General features: G+C 51.7%; 1 protein-coding gene across 1 annotated transcript; it reads left to right on the top strand.

Moving 5' to 3' along the window:
- Positions 1–458: 458 nt before the first annotated feature.
- Positions 459–1695, top strand: LOC121310019 (sodium/potassium/calcium exchanger 3-like; the record flags this gene model as incomplete). Its single annotated transcript, XM_041243198.1, has 3 exons — positions 459–598; positions 1165–1331; positions 1422–1695. Coding segments are annotated over 3 exons (581 nt in total), but the record flags the coding sequence as incomplete, so codon positions are not given.
- Between the last annotated feature and the right edge of the window lie 304 nt (positions 1696–1999).

Raw genomic sequence — 1999 nt, 5'->3', positions numbered from 1 at the left:
TTGTGATTATTCTTATGTTCCTGTATTGTCCGCGTGCCTGGTACGGTGTGATTGTGTGATTATTCCTGTATGTTCCTGGGACGGTATTGTCTTATGTTCCTGTATTGTCCTGGGACGGTGTGATTGTGATTATTCTTATGTTCCTGTATTGTCCGCGTGCCTGGGACGGTGTGATTGTGATTATTCTTATGTTCCTGTATTGTCCGCGTGCCTGGGACGGTGTGATTGTGATTATTCTTATGTTCCTGTATTGTCCGCGTGCCTGGGACGGTGTGATTGTGATTATTCTTATGTTCCTGTATTGTCCGCGTGCCTGGGACGGTGTGATTGTGATTATTCTTATGTTCCTGTATTGTCCGCGTGCCTGGGACGGTGTGATTGTGATTATTCTTATGTTCCTGTATTGTCCGCGTGCCTGGGACGGTGTGATTGTGATTATTCCTATGTTCCTGTTGCAGGTATAACTCTCAGATCCATGGCTTCGTTGAGCAGAGGCGCCCCGGCGGGGGTCAGTCCCAGATGGTCAATGGCCGGAGCAGGGACCAGGGGGCTGAGCACAGCCCGCACCCCGACACCTCCATGGTGCTGCTGAGGAAGGGTCAGTGGACACACCCTCGCACCGTCTCATTGCAGGACACTCCCACACCGTCTCATTGCAGGACACTCTCACACTGTCTCATTGCTGGACACTCTCACACTGTCTCATTGCAGGACACTCTCACACTGTCTCATTGCTGGACACTCTCACACTGTCTCATTGCTGGACTCTCTCTCACGGCCTCACATCGTCTCATTGCTGGACACTCCCTCGCACTCTCACACTGTCTCATTGCTGGACACTCTCACACTGTCTCATTGCTGGACACTCTCACACACTGTCTCATTGCAGTACACTCACACTGTCTCATTGCAGAACACTCACACTGTCTCATTGCTGGACACTCTCACACTGTCTCATTGCTGGACAGTCTCTCATGCTCTCACACTGTCTCATTGCTGGACACTCTCACACTGTCTCACACTGTCTTATTGCTGGGCTGTTACAATAAGCAGTTGGAACAACGCTCTCACCCACGTGTCATGCATGTATTTGGTTTCCAATTTTTTTTTCATCACGTCCTTCAAATTTATTTTTCCGTTCTTATTCTGTGTTTCTCCCGGCAGGACGGTGCTCTCTGTCGGACTCCTCCCCGGTGCTCATGGTGGACGAGCTGTTCTGTCAGCAGCCTCATCAGCTGAGCTTCCCCGAGACGACCCTGCGCATCATGATCACGCAGCACTTCTCCCCTCGAACCCGGCTCAGCATGGCGGGCAGGATGCTCATCAATGAGGTCTCTTGCACTACTCTCATTATACATGGGCAGCAGATCTCTCTCTAGTTCAGGGGCTCAGCTCTAACGCTGGTCTGGCTCTCCACACAGAGACAGAGGCTGATCCGCACCAGCAGCCCAGGCGGCAGCAGCAGGAGTGGAGCAGGCCCAGAGACCCCAGTGAAGGATGGAGCTGGAGGGAGGGCCTGGCCTCTGGAGAATGGGGGAGCCTTGGACAATGAGAGGCATCTCCTGGAGGAGCCGAGTGAGAGGAGAGAGGAGAGAGAGGGGCCAGCGCAGCGGGAGGAGGAGAGACCCCTGGAAGGAGAAGAGGAGGAGGAGGGGGAGGAAGAGGGGGGGGTCTTCCATCCCTTTCACATTCCAGGTACATTGTTACAATCATCAGGGCATAGCATATATAATGAAAACAGCAAGGGACCTGGAATGGAGCCCTGTGGAACACCACAGACAACTTCTGATAATGCTGATTTATACCTCCCAATAGAGACAAACTGAAACCTATCAGAAAGATAAGATTTGAACCAGGATAGAGCAAGGCCAGACAGTCCCACTGTGCTTTCAAGATCAGTAGAATGGGATGGTCTACAGTATCAAAGCCAGCACTTACAGCTAGAAGAATTCAAACTGATGGAACGCCCGAATGTGGAATGTATGTTGAAATTCCCCTG

The sequence above is a fragment of the Polyodon spathula genome, unplaced genomic scaffold, assembly GCF_017654505.1.
Source record: "Polyodon spathula isolate WHYD16114869_AA unplaced genomic scaffold, ASM1765450v1 scaffolds_1674, whole genome shotgun sequence".
NCBI lineage: Eukaryota > Metazoa > Chordata > Actinopteri > Acipenseriformes > Polyodontidae > Polyodon > Polyodon spathula.
Note: the sequence above shows the minus strand (reverse complement) of the source record. Positions and strands in the feature narration are given on the sequence as shown.